Source organism: Semicossyphus pulcher, unplaced genomic scaffold (genome assembly GCF_022749685.1).
Source record: "Semicossyphus pulcher isolate SPU_LCO1_2020_fin unplaced genomic scaffold, fSemPul1.0.p SCAF_38, whole genome shotgun sequence".
Taxonomy (NCBI): Eukaryota; Metazoa; Chordata; class Actinopteri; order Labriformes; family Labridae; genus Semicossyphus; species Semicossyphus pulcher.
This window is the reverse complement of record NW_027211713.1, coordinates 269,506-287,500: the sequence shown is the minus strand read 5'-3', so window position 1 is coordinate 287,500 and position 17,995 is coordinate 269,506. Positions and strand designations below refer to the sequence as shown.

At 41.7% G+C, this 17,995-nt stretch overlaps 2 protein-coding genes and 2 non-coding genes across 5 annotated transcripts; 3 read left to right on the top strand and 1 right to left on the bottom strand.

The window, feature by feature from the left end:
* Window positions 1-6,738: 6,738 nt before the first annotated feature.
* Window positions 6,739-10,109, top strand: rpl12 (ribosomal protein L12). Of its 2 annotated transcripts, none has more exons than XM_069679300.1 (6): window positions 6,739-6,895; window positions 8,669-8,742; window positions 9,153-9,251; window positions 9,335-9,416; window positions 9,553-9,639; window positions 9,958-10,109. In XM_069679300.1, the coding sequence occupies exons 1-6, from the start codon at window positions 6,859-6,861 to the stop codon at window positions 10,074-10,076; spliced, it is 498 nt and encodes a 165-aa protein (XP_069535401.1). In that variant the 5' UTR covers window positions 6,739-6,858; the 3' UTR covers window positions 10,077-10,109. The 2 variants fall into 2 exon arrangements, with proteins under 2 accessions (XP_069535401.1, XP_069535402.1); XM_069679301.1 differs by lacking the exon at window positions 6,739-6,895 and adding an exon at window positions 6,912-6,990.
* LOC138606842 (small nucleolar RNA SNORA65) lies at window positions 8,783-8,909 on the top strand. The gene has a single exon (XR_011309373.1). It is a non-coding gene; the product is annotated as a small nucleolar RNA SNORA65 (small nucleolar RNA).
* LOC138606843 (small nucleolar RNA SNORA65) lies at window positions 9,743-9,867 on the top strand. The gene has a single exon (XR_011309374.1). It is a non-coding gene; the product is annotated as a small nucleolar RNA SNORA65 (small nucleolar RNA).
* Window positions 10,110-11,527: 1,418 nt separating the features above from the next.
* On the bottom strand, window positions 11,528-16,622 carry pole3 (polymerase (DNA directed), epsilon 3 (p17 subunit)). Its single transcript, XM_069679295.1, has 4 exons — window positions 16,233-16,622; window positions 14,865-14,950; window positions 14,539-14,657; window positions 11,528-12,614 (listed from the first exon to the last, which is right to left on the bottom strand). Exons 1-4 carry the CDS (start codon window positions 16,296-16,298, stop codon window positions 12,430-12,432), a joined length of 456 nt encoding a protein of 151 aa, XP_069535396.1. The 5' UTR covers window positions 16,299-16,622; the 3' UTR covers window positions 11,528-12,429.
* Window positions 16,623-17,995: the final 1,373 nt, after the last annotated feature.

Below are 17,995 nucleotides of genomic sequence, written 5' to 3'. Positions count from 1 at the left end.
TATGATCCTCTGAGAGACGATGTCTGAGAACACTTCTCTCAGCACTGTGAACATCGATATGATAAAGTGCTTTTTTCCATCAGGCTCAGCAGCTAAGTTTGCCCTGTTCGCCAGGGTCCAGAGCTTCAACATTTCTGTCTCACTTTCCACAGCGTCAGTCATAAACGACTTCCTGTTTGGAGCTGCTTCTCCTCACTAACAAAGACACATCCTCTCTGTGCGCTCATTTTAAATAATGTCCTCTTTTCACACTTTGAAGCAGCCGGGCGACGAAGGCGACTTTCAGCCCTTCACTTCATGTCGTTCTCAGACCTTCAGCCTCTTTCGTGTCTTAATTTCCGGCCGCTGCTCGGGGTTAACATGGTTCAGTGGAATCTCTCACAGCAGAAATTAAACCAAACTCCAGGGGAATTGCTCGGCTCTCTCAATTTGTGCTGAACCTCCAGAGGAGCCGTGCAGCGGGGCAACTGATAACTCACCCCTGATTCAGCACAAACACTCGTTAATTAACCCCCGCCTCAGATCCCAGCCTCATCAGGCCGCCCGCAGTCGACTCTAAGACGCTGTGAGCTGTTATTTCATTAATACGATGTGTTGACGTGAGCTCTGCTTCACTAGGCATGCAGGCTTTGTTTGTGCCGCTCCTCTCCGTCTCTGGTTTCTCGTAATGGGATGAAGACGGAGAGGAAGTCTGCGAGCATCGATGGAGGAAACCCTGAGAAAGGAATCGGATTATGTAGGCCAGGTGTCTCCTTACGGTTATTGACGAGCTGCCTCTCAGCAGCGACTCGGCTTACACACCGACAGATCGTGGAAGGAGCGAGTGCAGAGAGCTTCCTGCTGAAAACAAAGACACACAGTCTGCTGCTTAAATGTGTTTCAGAGTTCAACCAGAGAACAAGAGGAACGAGGCTGGTTTCTAACCCACAGACACAGAGTTCATGTAGAGACACGTATGATGAATGTAAAGAATTAAATGCATTTTTAAATATCAAAGCAGGCGGCTGCTTTAGCTCAGTCAGAGCAGCAGGTGCTCATAGAGGCAAAGTTCACGCTGCATCGGCCGCTAGCCCCTGGCAGATGCCATCCACACACTTCCTGTTCAGCTGTACGATCACTAAAGGCAAAGGGCAAAAAAATCATTTTAAAAATCATAAATTATCATCAAACCACTGATTCCCAAAGTGTCTGGTTTGGGCCTCAGACTTCCACTTCTCACCCCGTCAAAACAACGACGCCCATCGTCTCTTCGCCTTCCTGATCATGAGACGAACTCAACTTTGAGCTAATTCCAGTGTAACACTTCCACAGCAGCAGAAGACGCTCAGAGACACTGAGTGTAGCGTTGGGTTGGTCAAACAACGAGGGACTTTCACCCAGAAGAACAGGGTTCAACTCGCGTGTCAAATCGCCGCGCTGAGCTATTGTTTAAACCCACGAAATCTTTCCGACCTGAACCGACCGGGTCGTAGCTACACCTGAGAAGAGAGTTTGAAAGGAAGCAAACAAAGATGCTGAAGCTTCAGAGCTCCTGTATCTGATGACACATCATCATGCAGCTTGGTCAGCAGCCCGACGCTTCAGATAAAGAACATCCGGTTTGTCTTTTCAAAATAAAACATTTCTCACTTTCTGAGTTTTTGATGTAATCACAAACACAAGTTCCATACTGGAAAAACTGTGTGTGCGTTTTAGTACTTAATGTAAGTAACGCTTCATGTCTGACGTCCATTTTGCTGATAATGTTTCTGGACTTTCACATGCAGTTTGTGAAATACACGAGTTTGAAGGCTTATCATATGAGACATGAGGTTACATATCTTTAACCACCAGGACTGAGATTGAAACAGCAGAATTAAAGATTGTAAACATTATAAATCTGTTGGATTAACCCCTGCAGTGTTTGATAAAGTTGACCCTTGTTCTGCTGTCGTGGCACATTCAAACAACAGACACGTTCAGTCCTGAGGTCACTCTGTCCTCCTTCATCCTCTCAGCTGCTCACAAAGTTTCAGCCCATTTAAATAAGGACCAGAATCTGCGACAGTCCTGTGCAAAGCATCAGACGGCCATCAGAGCCTGACTGTAACCAGCACACTGGACAGCACTGTTATCTCCTGGGAAGAGATGCATGATGGGAAAAAGGTGATCTTCTGGAACAGCAGCGATGTGAAATTTCCCAGAGCTGTCAGAGAGAGAGACGGAGCCGAGCAGCAGAGCGAGGACGGGATGCTTTAAAGGAAACTACGGAGATGTTACTGAGAGTCACAGGCTGAACTCTGTTTACATCTGTGACCCTGAAAGTTTTTCTCTGCTTATGAAACACACTGAAATTAATTCTGCTGACTCTGTATGAGCTACAGAAGCAAACAGACCATCAGAGACAACGTGGATTATTTCTATAGAGTGATTGTTAATGCCTGAAACAGCTGGCGGGGGGGGCCAACATGTAAAGTGAGTGATGTGACTGTTAAAGAAAGCAGGAGGACATGTTTTGTTAAAAACCACCACTTCAGCATGAATAGGACAAAATCAGCAGAAAGTTCAGAGGTTCGACTTTTACCACAGGGGGCGCCAAAGTCAACACAACCCCAAAGTTCGTCACAGGAGAACTTATCTGAAAGTAAAGACTCCTTACATCTAGAGACTGCCTTTTGGGAAATACACTTTGAGCTTTTATTTGTAAAGACTCAAGTCTACGGAGGATTTCTGTTCGCCTCACCGGCTGTATTCGCCCTTATCCTAGCGTCACCAAACACTGCCCTAGTTGCCTAGTAGTAGGTAGCTGGTGGGCTAACTGGCTATCATAGCTAATATAACGTAACTTAACCTTTTATTTTGCCCCTTTCCTTATCTTTAATATTTGTATCTCGAGCTGTTCGAGTTAAACCAAAAACGGAAGTGTATTCCTCGGCAGTTTAAGAGTCTGCCATCTCGTATAAATTGGCGCACAATGAATCTCTGGGTCGGGAAGGATGCACCTGATGGATCCTTCGTGACCCAGGACAAAGAGGACGCATTTGTCAGCAGTCTTTGAAATGCCGCTGTGACGCAATCGGCCTTCAAATACGTCCTTCAAAGGCAGCAGCGGCTGGATTGGGACACAGCTAGTGTGTTGTGTTTCTTTAATCTGTCACAAGCAGAAATGTGACAAACTACAATTGATTTGTTCATCAGGAACCGAATATATAATCTCAAAAATGTCTGTAAGTCTCTCTCTCTCTCTGAATGAGGTCACACATGGTGACTGAGCCTGTGGCCCACTGATGAAACATCTGCAGTATATAGTATTATTATGGGCTGGGTGTCTGTGGCGGCGCCCAGTTAGTGACGCGTTTTCCATCAGCCAGCAGTGGTTGGTCTGCCAGAGAGGGTAGGCGGAGCTAAGCGGCTGCTTTCCCGCTCTCTGCAAGTGTTGCGAGTAAACAGTAATCTACTATGGCTGAACAAACAAAGAAATGATGGATGACTACAGATACAACTTCAACAAGAAGTGAAAATCCAAAGAAGAAGAAACAAACTCGACGCTCAGATGAAGCAAACAGTGCTCCCGCTATTACCGGTTATCACCACAGGGGCCGTCAAAGAGAAGGAAACAGATCTTCGAGATTATCACTTTAACTTTTCTGATTGTGAATGGACAGATAAAGACGAGATACTGATGTGTTAATTAACGACTTTTAAAGACACTTTGATTCTGTTTCTGAAAGAAAAGAAGGAAATATTTCATCTTAGTCTCAGGTGTTCCTCAGACGTGTGGGGAGAGGTTCAGGAGGGCCACAGTTTTAGCTTTCATGTGCTCAGCTAAGCTAAGTAGCTCCTGGCTCTAGCTCCATACACAGACATGAGAGCGGTTCTACTAATAAAAACTAATAAAAGGTGTTTTGAGGAATTGATTTTGAGGATGTCTTCGTCTGAACATCGGGTGATTGACAGATGAAACCAGCTTCCTGTTTTCACTGTGATGGATTTTCACACTTTGTGCACACTCATATTCACACTGTTCAAAGAGAAAACAAGTCCTGAAAGACTCTGATTGGTCTTCACCGATTTATAGTTACATAATCTTAATCTCCTCCTTTGTTGCTGCCTGTGAAGGTCTAATCCCTTCTTCCCTTACTGATACAGAAACAGATGTGAAGTGGCTTTAACTAAGACTAGATGGTGCTTTTAACAAAGTGAAGATTAAAGTTTCATCCTGAAGCAGCTCCTCTGGGTTTCTAAATATCGATGAGCTTGTTCATAGATCGGCTGAATGGCAGGAGTCCAAAGACAATTTCTTCCCTCGTTTAAATTCAGTTAAACGAGACAAGCTGCATGTTTAGTCCTGATTCCTCCTGAACAGCAGAGTGGAGGAAAAATCAATAGAAGAGATTGTACATCAGAGAAATTAGAGGGAAGAAGGAGAAGAGAAGAGCTGCTGATTGGAAATAAGAGGAAAAGGTCAAACAGGACGCAGAGACGAAGAGAGGAACTGCAGAAATCGAATCAATCCCCAGAGGTTAACAAATGAGCTGTGTATGTGTGTGTGTGTGTGTGTGTGTGTGTGTGTGTGCGTGTGTGTGCGTGTGTGTGACAACATTGGCTCTCTGCTTCTGCTTCAGGCTCACAGCTTGTTTATGCAGAAATAACAGCTGGCACTTACCCTTTACACTGTATTCTTCCTGCTCTCACACAAACTCACACAAGCTTGTTTTAGTTGCTTGTGGGGACTCTCACTGACGTAATGCATCACCAGAACCTTAAATATCACAACTAAACGTATAACCATAAACTTAAATCTAACCTCAGGCGCTGAAAATAAAAGGTCCCAACCTGCAGTTCCTCTGGTGTCCACCTGAGGCTGTCTCCAGCAGTGAGTCAGTCCCCATAGAGCCCCATGTTAAACTTTACAGCAGAAATAAACATGTTTACAGCCTGGTACAAAAAACAGTTTGGGTCTCTATAGCTCATTTCTCTCTTCATGACAACTGTACGGGGAGAATCTTTATACAACTCACCTGTTTACATTATATTAAGGCTTACAGTGATGCAGCATTAGGGGCGTGGCCTCTTTGAGTGACAGCTGGGAGCTGCTAGCTGTCTGCTAGGTGTCCCCTCAGCTAACTCAGTCACTGAACGTAACCTCTGGGCCGTGTTTGTGCTGTTGGAGCCTTTTGGAGATTTGTTCATGTAAATATCAGACAGATAATCTGTGTGTGCGCTTTATTGGACGAACAGACCGTCCAACACGTCTCACACACTGTTTTACACTCGCTCACACACTCAACACTAAAATGAAATGTACCCAGGGCTTTTTACAGTGCACAGCGGCTCGATGATACTGGATGATGTCCTCAGTAAAACAAGAGGATGGAAATGTAATTGCATCAGAGGCTCCTCTCCTCTGCAGGATGAAACTGGACTCCTTGGTGTCTCATGCTGGTGTAACATTACGTTTCTGTGCAGATCTGTTAACATGTTCAAAGAAAGCAGGTCAGAAACACCTGCTGAGAACCAGCAGAGAGAGTTCATCTTCATCAGGACCACTGTGCTCTCTCTATGTGACTTATTAAGACTGCAGGAGACAGGAAGGTTCACCTGCAAACATTAATCATCGCTTTATGACACAACTGTTCATCCATCGTCTCACAGAGTGAAGAACAAGCTAGAAGTTGTTTGGAAAAAGTTAAAGGGAATAGAAACTGAATGAAACATTTCTTATCAGTTTCAAACATAAAAGAAGCAGTTTAACATCAGAAGCTCTCAGAGCAGCGTTACAGCTCACACTAAGACATTTCATCAGATTATTCAGATGTGACATTTTCCTCAAACTGTTTGGACTTTGTGAAGACTCAGATAAACTCCTCCTTTGATTATATGAGCTGTGAATTTGTGACTCTGCTCACAGACTTTCATGGTGCATATTAAGCAGCAGAACAGAGCTGATCTCTGCCGCTCACCCACTTACTCCCTCTTGTGTTCTGCTTCTATTCCTGTCCAGAAGCTCTGAGTCAAAAAGTCCTGCAGGAATCAAACAGGAAGCACTCATTTTTACATGAAACTCAGACCGACTCAACAGCCCGACAGCAGCCAGAAACATGGCAGGAACACACACATAATACTGACATTGTACTTTTATATTCCTGCAGCCACTCAGCCAGCTTCAGGCCCATTATCCTGCACGGAGGATGTTCATCCACTCAGCACCCACATGCAGCACTCTGGCCTCCTCTGAGATCATGAACCGCTTCAGAAAATAACTTTCCACCATCAACAAAACTGTCAGCATCCAAAAGTCCATTAAACACATGAAAACTCCCTGGAAAATGTGCATTATCATAAATTACAAGCTTAAAACACAAAATGTGAGGACAATGTTAAAAAACAGTGCAGCAGAATTTATGGAAACAGGACGTGTGATGTAAAAAGAGTTGGCGAAATAAGCTGCAGAAATATTGATGGTGGGTTGTTTCGTTTTTAACCGTTGGATTTGAAAAAAACGTCTTTTTAAAGCGAGATTAAAGCCTTATTGTTTCTCATCGATTGCAGATCAAAGCAGTGAGGCCCAAGCCTTTCTAACAGAACTGTATTATAAGTCCAATAAAACACATGTATGCAAACATAAAACCTGCCTTTATCCTAAAACACTACAAGAATGAGCCGAGAAACAGGCTTAAGTTCGAACTACGTCACGAGAACGGGATCACAACCTCTCGCGATTCTTGGCAAATGTATAAATCCCTCCGCGGCCTACACTCGGTCTTTCTTTCTCCCTTTTGCGGTGAAGGTGCAACAGTAATCGGTCGTCCCGACTCCGGGTTCATCCGACACCCTCACCAACCAAGCTGAACTGAGCTCAACCTCCACAGCAGCATCATGCCTCCCAAATTCGACCCCAACGAGATTAAAGTTGGTACGTTTTCACTGAAAAGTGGCTAATAAACGCAGACGTTTGTTCACAGCCAACATGGAGGCGCTCCGTGGCTGCCGGCCTGTGAACGGAAAACGGTAAAGACAGGACACGAAACGCGACGAAGAGAACAAAACATGTTTTAATGTAGTATCTGCATGTTTACATGTAATTATCAGGTGAAATTCGATTGATCGGTGCCTGGTTTGATCGGGTAATTTGTGTCTGGGGGCGAACTATGGATGATTCCACGTGGGGAAATGTGCTAGCTAGATGCTAATGTCTGTTAATGTTAGCTTAGCCTCATAGGTGTAGAATAGATTAGATTTAGCGTAGGCTAAGGTGAGTCCAAGATTCCGTTTTGAAATATTAATTCAGCTGTATTACATTTCTGAATTCATAGTTTGACACGTATAAAGCTGTTTGATTGTACTGGTTGAATAATCTCATTAATGCTTTAACATTGTCATACTTTTACAGTCTGGTTTAGAAAGCTGTTTAATAATCTATAAACCAGAAGTCTGCCTCTACCTTCTCCAAAGTGAGGTGTTTGTTTGCACGCAGATGTTGGATGGTGTGATGTGGTTATGCTCTATATCTGCAGTTATATCGTTTGATTCTGGTATTTGATAGCTGAATCATTAATTAACCCTCAAAAGTGATCATTTAATGTTGGTAGGGAAAGGTCAGCAGGTCCAGCTGTGACATTGACAGCCATCATGACGCTGTGTATGAGTTATTGTCGTGCCTTTACTATATAAGTCATGTTTAGCAAAATGATCAGGGGTAATTTGTTCATTAAAATGCCTTCACCTTAAAGCCATTTTAATGAGTATATTCGTCAGGTAAAGCAGATCCGGTGTGAGCATCTATCTGTTTACATCGTGTTGCACGAGCTGCAGTAGGCTGTGCACCTGGTGCTACTTCAGGTTTAACTTTGAGAATCGTGATCAAGAGGTGAGGCTAACTGACTTTAGACAGTTTTGTTTTTAGTTTAGTTTTTAGCTAACTGATTCTATTGTAAAATCTATGGGGGATTTTTGCATGCGTTTTCATATAGTTGGTTCAGTTGGCATACAGTGAGCTGATGAGCACGACCAAGTACTTAAAATTCAGTTAGTGGAGATTGTGAGTACATTCAGTCAGCTAAGCAGATGAGAGTAAAAGGTTAAATCCTGATTAGAAATGTGAAAGGGCCACCAGCGGCTGCAAAAGTTTAGTGTGCTCAGATTTAGGCTTTAAGCTAAAGGCAGGAAGTAGGATGGTAAAATCCGTACAGGCTTTGAATCTGCAGGTTTTGATCTTAAATCCTGGATTTGTTAATAAATCTTACAATTTGACAATTTCCCAGTTTGGGGTCAAAGTAAATCTATGACCTCAGATGTTAAGCTAAAGTAAACTTCTTTATACAACAAATCCTCAACATGGTTCTGAATCATGGTTATATTTCCCTCGTGTGGCTCAACACACATGAGACAGCAGGTTGGTATTTTAATGCAGGTATTTGGGTCTCAAATGACTTTATATGCAATCACCTGCCAACATCACAGATTATAGGTGGTTGACTAATGCATGATTTAATCTAACATGTCTTTTTTTAACAGCGGAGGTGTAAGGGGTGAAAGCGCTCATGCCAGCAGTGTTCATGTTTGTCTGGTTCTGCTGTCGTATAAGAACCTGTCTCTGATCAGCTGTCAGTGGGAGTTTGTGACAGGAAAGGTGTGAAACTGCATCATATGAATCTCTTTAATATTCAGCTTGTTTTCTGTCTCTCAGTGTTCATGAGGTGTACAGGAGGAGAAGTTGGAGCCACCTCCGCCCTGGCCCCCAAAATCGGCCCTCTGGGTCTGGTGAGTTAAAATGCATAAACCTACAAACCAAGCTCAGCCTCCCGCCACTATGCCGGTCTGTCTCAGTGACTGAGTATAATCCAGTGGAGGCTCAGAGTGACCCGGCTTTAGGAAACAGGGCGGTTCACACTAATGGATTACTCTGTGCCGTAAAGACTGGAACACAAAGCGAGGCTGCTGAGCGGAGATGATGAACGAAGCTAACTTTATATAAAGGTGGAAGCTGAAGTGATTTATTTCTGTTCTGAGTATCTGAGCACATTCATTCAGCTCGTACTGGAGCATGGCACACTGAGAATGCTCCCCTGTAAGCTGAGCTTGAGCTTTTTTCAGTTGTGACTTTTAACACCAGGAGATCTGAATATTTCAGCTGTTTGCTGTCGGCTGATTGTCACGTTTTTTGTCTTCAGTCTCCCAAGAAAGTGGGTGACGACATCGCCAAGGCCACCGGGGACTGGAAGGGTCTGAGGATCACCGTGAAGCTGACCATCCAGAACAGACAGGCGGCGGTGTGTATGATGATGACACGGTTTAACCCTGCTGGTCACGTGTCTGGAGGCTGGAAACTGACCTGTCCTGTTTGTTTCTTTAGATCGAGGTCGTTCCCTCTGCGTCGGCTCTGATCATCAAAGCTCTGAAGGAGCCTCCTCGTGACAGGAAGAAGGTCAAGAACAGTAAGTGACATGTTGTAATCTCTCGTCTTTAAGGCTTTATAGGATACACTTTATTGATCTTTGTTACAGCAGCTCAAAAAACGTTAATATTAAATGTATGAAGTTAAAGTAATTTAACTATTTTTCTTTCTTTTAGTCAAGCACAGCGGCAGTGTGACCTTCGACGAGATTGTGAGCGTTGCTCGCGTCATGAGGCCTCGCTCCATTGCCAGGGAGCTCTCTGGTAAGAGTTCAACCCTCAGACCTCCCTGTGAATATTATACATTAGTTTCTAGGCAGATTCTTCAAAGTCGTCTTTTAGCAATCATCAGGATGTCCAGCAGCCTCCCGCCACTATGCCGGTCTGTCTGTGACTGAGTATAATCCAGTGGAGGCTCAGAGTGACCCGGCTTTAGGAAACAGGGCGGTTCACACTAATGGATCACTCTGTGCCGTAAAGACTGGAACAATCTAAATCTTAAAATCGGACTATGAAGAGCTGTGAACCTGGATGATAAAAATGTCTCCTGCACATTCCTGACAGTTTTTGTTTTCCGTTCAGGAACCATCAAGGAGATCCTGGGCACCGCGCAGTCTGTCGGCTGCACCATCGATGGTCGTCCTCCTCATGATGTCATTGATGACATAAACAGCGGCAAAGTCGAGTGTCCCTCTGAGTAACTGGACCAAATAAATAAAACGTTCACAAACTGAGCACCTCGTGTTAAAGCCTTTTTATTTAGTTTGAAATGATCAAATTAATTAGTCAGACTGGCTCTGGTTCTGTGTGAGGGAGCGCTGTCGTTTTCAGTGACTCATTTCAGCAGCAGAAAGATCGAATGTGTGAAATGACCTGAAGCTGACCTGATGTTGGAGAACCTGCAGAAACCACAAGCTTCCAGTTGGTAAGAAATCGAATGTTTCAAACCACTGAAATACATGTGGGTTGATGTGCTGAAGTACTGCAGCGCAGTACAATGAAGGAATTTGTACTTCAGTAAAATGTGTGCATTCACTTCAGCCGTAAATTGTTTAACTGCCATTGATGTAAAATACGGAAGCCCAAAGCGGACATGCATCCATACATTAGTCAGTTTTCCTGTGATGCATGTCTGCTTGGGGCTTCCATAGAACTGAATAAACTGATCTATACAACCAACCACTTTTCAAAGAGGATGCACAAGCCCATGAAATGGTCAGCTTCTACTTCGAAGCTGTGATTTGTTGATGGAGAAAATGTGACAAAGATAACACTGAAGTTCAGCTGCAGAGATGCCAACAAATCTTCGATAAAGACTTAAAATATCGTGACGCATGCATATGTGGTCAGTGTGTTACAAGTGCAGTCAGAGGAGGTCCAGTATGCTCCATGATCCGCCATTGTGGTGTCGCAACTCTCTACGGCTGTGAACCGTCAGTCAGTACCATGCTGACCCTGGTGGTCAGCCAGAATTACTCTACTTAAAATGTGCAGAACGGATTCTTTACTAGAACAAGTTGCCTCTTCTCAGTTTGAACCACAGACTATAAAAAGATCAAAGGTCATTTTATAGTCTTCAGAACATCCTCGTGTCCTGAAAGGAGAAGAGAGGCGATAAGACGATCCCTCTGACACCCTGCACTTTGACTAAAGCAGATTACTGACAGAACACCTACACCTGTAAGCAATATGCTTTTACTGTAGTATGGTGGCTACTTAAATTACAGTCTGGATACTTTTTATTCAACAACGCGGTCCAAATGTTCAGAAGCCCTGAGCGGACATGCATCCATACATATCATTTACGTGCTACAAAAGCACCAAACAAACAGAAAGCGGCTGAGCTGGCCTCATCAGTGTGGGTGATGGCAGCATGGCGCGTCCTGCTCTGTAACATCACAGCAAGCAGCCTGTTGGTCTGTTTTATAGATCCACAGAAAAATATCCCGTTATCACGAGAAAACCAGCTTCGATATCTCGAGATAACGAGATAAATAAGTCTCCAGAAAACGACTGGAATGACTCGTTATCGCGGGAAAACAGTAAATAAAATGTATGGATGCATGTCCCCTTAGGGCTTCCGTACAAATGCAGTAAAATACAGAAAAACTGTTTTTTACTAGAAAAGTTTATTTAAAATAAGAGCATCGGGATCAAGTTAGTGAGGGCGTCACATGGAGCCTGTATTCATGGTTTTAGTAGCAGGGGAAATGTTCAGTGACTCACCATCAGCTGCAGCCTGTGTGCTCTTCAAACTCAGTCACGATTTGATGGTTTTACTTTATACAAAACATTTATTGAAAATCTCAAACAGTCAAAAACAATTCTACAAAAGTACAAATGGTTGAAAACTGAAAAAGGTGTTGGTACGGGGGCAGCTAGTTTCACTGTAAGGAGTCCACGTCAACAGCTCATCTCAGCCGTCCTGGTTTAAACTGATCTCAGAGACACTTCATCACTTATTAAAACACGCTGTTACAGTGCCATCCAGAAACACATTCAAAACGACCCGAACGTTTCAGGTCATTTCTGAACCTTCTTCCTGTTGGACTGAATTTGATCTGAACATAAGTCGTCCTCAAAGTTTCAGATTTAACGTGAACTTTTGTTGAACTATATTCGTTAATATTTGTGTTGACGGCATGTAAAGAAGCCTCCCATGCTGCTGAAGCTGCAGTCTGTGGTCTCACTCCCTCCAGTGGTAAACTGATAGAAAAGCCACCGTCAGTGTGTTAGTATTTAACTTACAGATGAACAATAACTAATGTTTATTATTTCATGTCAAGAACTGGTGTTAGGACGTCTGTGTGAACACAGAAATATCAAAGAGAACACGGTCGATTTTGTGCTTTTGTTTGTTGTCCTGTTGGAAGACATCCGCTCCACCGCCACAATAAAAGTCCCCTCACCTCTTATGAGCTCATCACAAATCTTGATGCACTAATTCATGGCGACTCTATGATGACCATGCAGCACCTGAATGCATCACGCCTAGCCAAAGTTAACCCCAGCGGAGGTGATAGGGATTTCTTATTATTGATCATCAGTTCTTCTTCAGTTCTCCACCTCCTCCTCCTCCTCTGCTTCGTTCTGGGGCTCAGGCTCCTCCTCCATGCGCTCCTCCTCCTCCTCCTCTTCCTCCTCTCGGCTCTTGTCGTTCTCAGAGTCGGTCTTCTTCTCCTTATCTTTTCGCTTCTGCTCGGACACTTCCTTCTTTCCTTTCTGGCCCTTCTTGTAGACTGTCGAGAAATACAAACGCAGAAATTCAGTTCCGTTGTTCATTTCCACACTAATGTCACAATGCACCAAACAGGACCAGACAATAATCCAGAACAAGAACCAGAGTCAGGTTATAAATCGCCTCGGTGCGCTGTGGCTTTTTGGTCACAATAAGATAAGATCATAAACTAAATGTGCCGTTAACATCAGGAATCATTTAATAATAAAACAGACACGAGGAGCAAACAGCTGCTGTGGGAGAGAGACGACACCTAAAATAGTGACATTAATGAAAGCTGCAGTTTACAATTAATTCTGTAGTTAAGCTTCATTAATAACATCGTGACGAGGGAGAGGCACTCTGCTGCTCCCTGGTGAATCCCCCCTCCCTCCTTTGTTTTCATTTACAGTTATTAAAGACTGAAGCTGCTCAGTGTTAGCTGAAGCATCCTATCTGATGGATATTTATAGCACACAAAGACGCTGAACACATCCCATCAGATCCAAACCATCCTCCCTGCAGGAGTTCCCTCCAAACATTTCCATAATTAGGTCTCTTATGAGGCAGTTCTCATTATTGATCTCGTCTTTATTCTTCTTCTTGTCTGATTCTTTTCCAACCTAAGTAAGAATATAAAAATCATAACACAGAGAGACAAATTAAGACATTAGGATGTCGTGTTTATCAGTCATTGCACTTGATAACTGCACTGTTCAGAACAATGCAGTATGCTGCACATATGTAGACCTGTAATGCAAATAAACAAATACATATCAAATGTAGCTGTGAGTTCTGAAACACTGAACACTAACAATGTTCAGGATAATAATTGCATAAAATAGAAATTAATAAATAATAAATCAATTAATAATAATGGTCGACCTTCAATACAGGTACTAGAATGTTGGCTGGAAATCGCAGGCTAAAATGTGGAACAATATCCATCTCAATAAAGCCGCCCAAACAAGGACTCAGTGTGTGTACCGCCTGCAGTGGGTGATCTAATTGGACCTTCGTCAATGATGGATTTATTTTTAACAACGATGGAAAAATATTAAGTTGTCCTTTGGTTTGATAATTATAAAAGTCATTCATAGCCCTGTCCCGTTGGTTAAGAGAGTGAATATTAACTATTTCTTTGTAATGGTGTGTTAAACGGACTGCCGCCTGTGTCTGTGATCACTGCGGGTCACAGAGCGGTGACGCTGCACCTCTGGAGCAGGAGGAGCACCGGCCGCAGGAGTTCTTCCTGGTGAAGCGAGTGCTTGCATCTGTTGAGTGAATCTTGCTAACTTCTGATCACTTCCCTGGGATCCATGTTGCCCAACTTCTAAACTTTGGCTGAAGTGGCGCGGGTAATTCCAGCAGAGTGCGGGTCCAGCCTGAGAACATGAGAAGGTTTCTGTCTGAGGCAAAGACGCCAAACCACATGACAATCGCCTCTCCAGCGATCTCCCCTGATTACACACGAGTGTTGAATTGCCTTCGCTGTCACGGTGGAAAAAAATCATTCATCTGCTCGGTGTGGTCTGCGAAGGGGCTCATAATTTTAACGGCACGCGATTGGCTGGAGTGATCGGCACGTTGAAAGGTGATCATCCGATCACCAATCCCCTAATTAGAGCCTATATCGGCGGATTTTGATCGGCATCCGATCCATCAGTGCATCCCTAAGAATAACCTTAAGCTGGGCCTCTTTTTTGATACGATTTAAATATATATGATACGAGTGTTGATAAGAGAGGGAAGCATGGCTGCTTAGATCACTGTGTGGTTCTACGAGGGTTTTGTTTATATTTATTTATCTCTGTCTTCGGGCCCTGGAATAAAAATAATTATATTTCTGTTTTTTCTCTTCAATTTATAATGGACTCATTCATAATGTGTCTTGTTTATTACACTGTTTTAGAGAGTTTGGTGATCGTAATCACTGATGTACTGACCCTCCAGAGCTTCTCTGAGCGGCTCCAGGAAACGTTCAAACTCCATTTCCTCCATCGCTGCCAAAACGTCTCCTGCGTTCAGAGTTTTCCTCTTGGCCTTCATGGCAAAGTTGTTCGCACTGTAACAAGATAAAAACATATTTTTATTTAAGGAGTATACATACTCATTTCAAAGTTGGATGTTAAACTTTATAGTTCAATAACTTTAGAAAGTTTTCATCAGTTGACTCAGACGCTGTTCTTTCTGTGTGTGAAATGTGTTAAAATATGAATAAAATTTGAATAAACACTTTTGTGAATAAATACTGAGTGTGTCAGATTCTTACCAGGAAGTTGCATACAGCACAAACACACTGGCAGCTTGTGAAATGGCTCTCCGTGCTTCTTTCGACACGTTCACCCCATCTGGGAGCTGTGAGGAAAACAAACGGTGCGGAGGAGTTAATCTCAGCGCTGCAGTAATTAAGAATAATCAGGAAACACAGGATGACAAGACTTATTTATTTACTCATAAAGGTGAACATTTACAAATTAACCTGTATGCCCTTCAACAACATTTAGTTACTATCAAGACTTTTTTTATTTCTCTATTATAGAAACACTGAGCTTTGGTTTGCTTATAAATCAATGTAATTTATTTCAGGTGTTTAAACTGGTGTTCACTGACAAAATACAGTCCTTAAATATCCAACAGAATAATAAAGAAAACTGAATCAGAAACAGGTTTATTGCCAAGTAGATATTTTACATACAGAGAATTATCTTGGTATATTTGTGCAAAACAATTAAAAGGGCAGGTAGAAAATAAAGAATATGAAAGCACTACAAGTCAAGAATCATACGTAGAATCAGGCAATAAAATAAGACAAATATTACAAAAACAATACAACTGTCCATGAAATTAAAGAGATGTACAGATCCAAACCCATGCTGTTTAGCTTTTTTTTTTCAAAATAGAATTTAATAGAAAACAGAAAATTTAATGAAATTCAACAAGACAAACAGACAAAGTGTTTTTCTCATCTGTTTATTACTTCTTCAATGACCCACTTTTTTAAAGCTCATTATTGTTCTTATGAATCCTCCACTTACTAGAATGCCAAATAGTTGTTATATCTTGTCCTTACATGTGTATTTTATACAAAATACACATGTAAGGACAAAATAAAAACATAGACTACTAATTACTTATGAACTGCCAGTGAACATCCAAGCATTGTTTCTTCTCACAGAAACTGTATTTAAAAGGCATTATTAGTGCTTTGGTTAAAAATACTTTACTTAACACTATTTAACACGTAATACATTGAGCCTAAAATACTTTTAAATCATTTTAACAGCAAGTATTTTAAGTAACATTACGAACAGAAGACTTACTTGTAAGTATGTCTACATTGTGTACTTATATATTTATATAAGTAATTAAGTATTAATATTGTGTTTCTGTACTTGTGGTTATTTTTACATTTTTTTCTTAAGTAAAGGCTCTGAGTGCCCTTTTACATAATAGTTTCTTTATTTTCGGCTCTTTAATCGTCCTTGTGTGCGTCTGTTTGCCTGTCTACCTGGAAATGTTGTGAGCAACTTTAAACTCGAGTCAATCTCCTTGTCTGTGTTCACCAATGACTGTACAGTCTATGGTGTTCTCTCACATACATAGACAATTAACCTGGTCCTGGGCTTGGTTAACTCACCGCCTCCTTGATGATGCGGGTGATCACCGCGTTGGGAAGGTTCAGGTCTTCGGGCCTCTCTGCCATGTTTCCCCGCTAACTGAAGCGTCCTCAACGGATAACTGTTACCTCCACAGTCGGGGACAGCAGCCTGCTGCAAAATGATTAGCTCCTACTGACAGTGCTGTGTTAGCCGGAGCTACCCAAAGTAGCAGGCTAGCTAATATTGCTAGCTAGTTAAGTTTTCAGACTAATATCCCGCTGTTTACATCAGTTTTAGTATCGAGTGTAAAGAGGACTCTGTTATTGATCAGATCGATTAGTTGAATTGAATTATGGATTTAAATTCAGTCTTAAGATGCTCGCGTGTCCAACAGAACCGATTTGTTTTGGGACGTTTCCCGCGAACCGTCCAAGCACGAGCCCATCTACGTCACCTTTCAACTTCGACCCTTGACGCATGCGTGACGTACGTGGCCTGTTACGTTAATAAAACAAAAAAATATAAATATAATAATAACGTTTATTAATAACCTTTATTTATACAGAATCTCTGATACATGTAGCCTAGCTAAAACTGCCTTATAGAAGATAAAATCAAAATCATAAAATTACAGAAATAAATCATAAAATTAATAATAATAACAATAAAATAAAGCGTACATAGTTATATTAAAAACGTTTGATTGAGATTGATTCAGTACCTAAAACATTTCTTCTTTACTTTCCTGCTTTTACAAAAGTCAAGTTTTGTATGGAGGGATTTTACTTTTACTCTACTCTGTGGTATTGTTATTTTTTACTTAAGTGAGATATCAGAGTACTTCCTCCACCACATAAATACATATTAAAGTTAAATAAATTAACTTTAGTTAATACAATAGTGTTTATTATAATCTAAGTATTATTTGCGTATTTCTTCTTTCTTTTACAAGAATACATTTAAAATAAAAAATATTAAATGAAACATCTCATCTGCATCAACATCAAATTGTTTGAATTAGTCGATAAATCGCTTTGAATTATTGGACTCGATCCCACACACACCGTCCTGCTGCCCAAAACACTCCACTGTGAAGTCATCCACCGCTCACAATAATCCCCAACAAATGCACTATAACTTCCAGTTTAAATTACATTTCATAAAGACTATAGTGGCTAGCGGTTTTAGGAAATTGCTAAGCTTTTTTTTTCAAATGAAACTGTGTATTTGCATTTTACATATAGCCTTTATAAATGTATTTGCATTTTCAGCAGGAACCAGTGCGCTCATGGCTGAGGCTGCATTCTGATGGTCCCATTTCCCGAGTTGGGAAGTCTTGAAAACAATAGGGACGCCACATCTAAAATGTGTGTGAAAAAAAAAAAAAAAGTGAAAAAACCTAAATTGTATTTTATTGCTCAACACTCTAAGTGGACAACTACTAACAGTTACAACCTAAAACCATATTACACAATACAAATGAGTCAATCATTGATTTTAAATCCATGAAATTATACAAAGTTTTTGAACATCAACCATTTCATTTTGTAAATTTCAGTACCGGACTTCTAGTTGACAGAATAGATATTATATTGATATGAATAATGTGGTATTAGGTTGTAACCACTAGTTGCCGTCTAAGAGTGACATGGATTGGTTTTGAGCAATGACATACAGCTTCTTTTGTAGCGTCCATGTTTTTCCACTTTATTAATTACAGCTCATGAACACACTGAAGTCAGAAGAACTACATCCAGACTTTGGAAACGGGACCATCTGAGGAGCATGTGAATGTAGGTTA

What these genes read in the sequence shown, in the direction of transcription:
- rpl12 (XM_069679300.1), top strand. Translation starts at nt 6,859, where the DNA reads ATGCCTCCCAAATTCGACCCCAACGAGATTAAAGTTG. An exon ending in CCCCAACGAGATTAAAGTTG is followed by an intron (nt 6,896 to 8,668) that starts GTACGTTTTCAC and finishes TCTGTCTCTCAG; the next exon opens with TGTTCATGAGGTGTACAGGA. An exon ending in AAATCGGCCCTCTGGGTCTG is followed by an intron (nt 8,743 to 9,152) that starts GTGAGTTAAAAT and finishes TTTTGTCTTCAG; the next exon opens with TCTCCCAAGAAAGTGGGTGA.
- pole3 (XM_069679295.1), bottom strand. Translation starts at nt 16,298, where the DNA reads ATGGCAGAGAGGCCCGAAGACCTGAACCTTCCCAACGCGGTGATCACC. An exon ending in CCCGCATCATCAAGGAGGCG is followed by an intron (nt 14,951 to 16,232) that starts GTGAGTTAACCA and finishes TTTTCCTCACAG; the next exon opens with CTCCCAGATGGGGTGAACGT. An exon ending in GCTCAGAGAAGCTCTGGAGG is followed by an intron (nt 12,615 to 14,538) that starts GTCAGTACATCA and finishes ATTTCTCGACAG; the next exon opens with TCTACAAGAAGGGCCAGAAA.